Consider the following 1,809-nt stretch of genomic DNA (forward strand, 5'->3'; position numbering starts at 1 on the left):
GGGCGCGGACAAGGCGCGCGAGGGCGGCGTGGTGGCCGCACGAGATCGTCCACCGGAGCAGGGCCTTGACGACGACTTCCTGAGCCGCGACAGGCTCGGCCGCCGCGTCAGTGGTGGTGAGTTCGTCGACGTTAGCCTGGCGTGTCAGCTTGCCGCCACTGAGCCTGAGTGCGTGTGCGTGTGCGTGTGCGTGCGCGTGTGCGTGTGCGTGCGCGCGGTACCCACCATCAATTGTCTTCTCCTGTGTGCGGTGGTGCGTGTGCGGTGGTGCGTGTGCGGTGGTGCGTGTGCGGTGGTGCGTGTGCGGTGGTGCGTGTGCGGTGGTGCGTGTGCGGTGGTGCGTGTGCGTGTGCGTGTGCGTGTGCGTGTGCGTGTGCGTGTGCGTGTGCGTGTGCGGTGTAGGCACCTGCGCAGGGTGCGCAGGGAGTGCTGGCTGAACAGACGCCAGTCGCCGCGCTTGCGCTCGTGCACTCGCGCTCTACGCTCGCATTTCCGTTGGCTGGCCGCGTCCTTGGCCGCTGGCGGAGGCGCCGGCAACGGTCCTCCGAACTCTCTCCCGTGGGCCTGCCCCCAACTAATTTTAATTTTATATTCGAACTAAAATCAATAAAAATATTAAATCAAATAATTTGTAAATATAACGGTCCGCCAGAGCGTGCTCGAGTCGTATAAAAAGGAGCGCCACCGCCGGCAGACGGCTTCGGTCCGCGTCAGGTCAGCGATCGTGAGCCGCTCCAGCACGGCCAGCACCACCTCCACGGGCACGTCTGCCACCGCGCCAAAGAAGCTGCTGCAGCCGTCCACTTCGCCCTGCCCCATCTTGGTCGTTGGTTTTTTTAAATGAATAAAGATAATAAAATGAATTTGCCGTTTTAAGGGAAGTTTTTCTTTTCTTTTTCTTAAAATTGGAAAAGACTGTCCGAAAATAAGAATAAAAATATAATAGATTTGACGCACACAGGCCAGTCGCGAGGACCGCCAAGCTCGTCGCCTTCTTCTGCTCTTCTTCGTGCGCTGTACTACCGCGACATCTATCATAAAACTTGAGTGATAACTAGAAAAGCAAAGTAATCTGACATCGACAACAATGAACGGAAGGAAAGTGGTAACGAGCGCTATCATCGTGTCGCCGCCCAAGGATACGTGGGGACCCATCCAGGACATCAGGCTGAAGTTCGATAAGGCCTACAAGCGTTGGATGCCCCACATCAATCTCATCTACCCGTTCTTCCCTCGTACGTCCTCCCCCGTTTTTATTAATTATTTATTTTACTAAATTAACATATTTGTGTCCCGGCGACAGAGTCCCAGTTCGAGTCGGTGCTGCCCGAGCTCAAGGCCGGACTCGCCGGCGTGGCTCCCTTCACCGTGCGCTTCGAAACGTTTGACTACTTCGAGCACGGCGCCAGCAGCTGTACCCTCTTCCTCAAGCCCACCGTACAGGTGCGGACTTGTTGTGGGCTTGCGTGTCGTGCGTTGTGTCGTGCGTTGTGTCGTTTCTATGCGCGTGTTGTGTGCTGTGTGCGATCGCTGTGGCGTACGTGTTCACCCTGTCGTGTGCGTGTGGCGTGTGCGGTCTGTTGTCTGGTGTGCAGCCTCCGAATGCGCTGCGCGAGCTGCAGGCGGCGCTGGAACGCGTCTTCCCGGCGTGCAACGAACAATCGACCAAGAGCGAGGACGGCTTCCATGCTCACCTCACCGTAGGCCAATTTAGGGGCAAGGTATGTCGTGTCGTGTCGTGTGTGTCGTGCGTGTCGTGCGTGTCGTGTGTGTGTCGTGGTGTGTGGTGCGGTCACTGACGTTGACGTC

At 57.5% G+C, this 1,809-nt stretch overlaps 1 protein-coding gene across 1 annotated transcript in view; it reads left to right on the plus strand.

Moving 5' to 3' along the window:
* Positions 1-1,087: 1,087 nt before the first annotated feature.
* The window catches only part of ACA1_390400 (polynucleotide adenyltransferase), a gene marked incomplete at both ends in the record, with an annotated part of 879 nt that continues 157 nt past the window's right edge, over positions 1,088-1,809 (plus strand). The window contains 3 exons of the mRNA XM_004336681.1: positions 1,088-1,235; positions 1,304-1,443; positions 1,596-1,721. Coding sequence (XP_004336729.1) covers positions 1,088-1,235; positions 1,304-1,443; positions 1,596-1,721 — 414 coding nt within the window. The remainder of the gene's footprint in view (positions 1,236-1,303; positions 1,444-1,595; positions 1,722-1,809) is intronic.

Source organism: Acanthamoeba castellanii, assembly GCF_000313135.1.
Source record: "Acanthamoeba castellanii str. Neff unplaced genomic scaffold scf7180000084740, whole genome shotgun sequence".
Taxonomy (NCBI): Eukaryota; Discosea; order Longamoebia; family Acanthamoebidae; genus Acanthamoeba; species Acanthamoeba castellanii.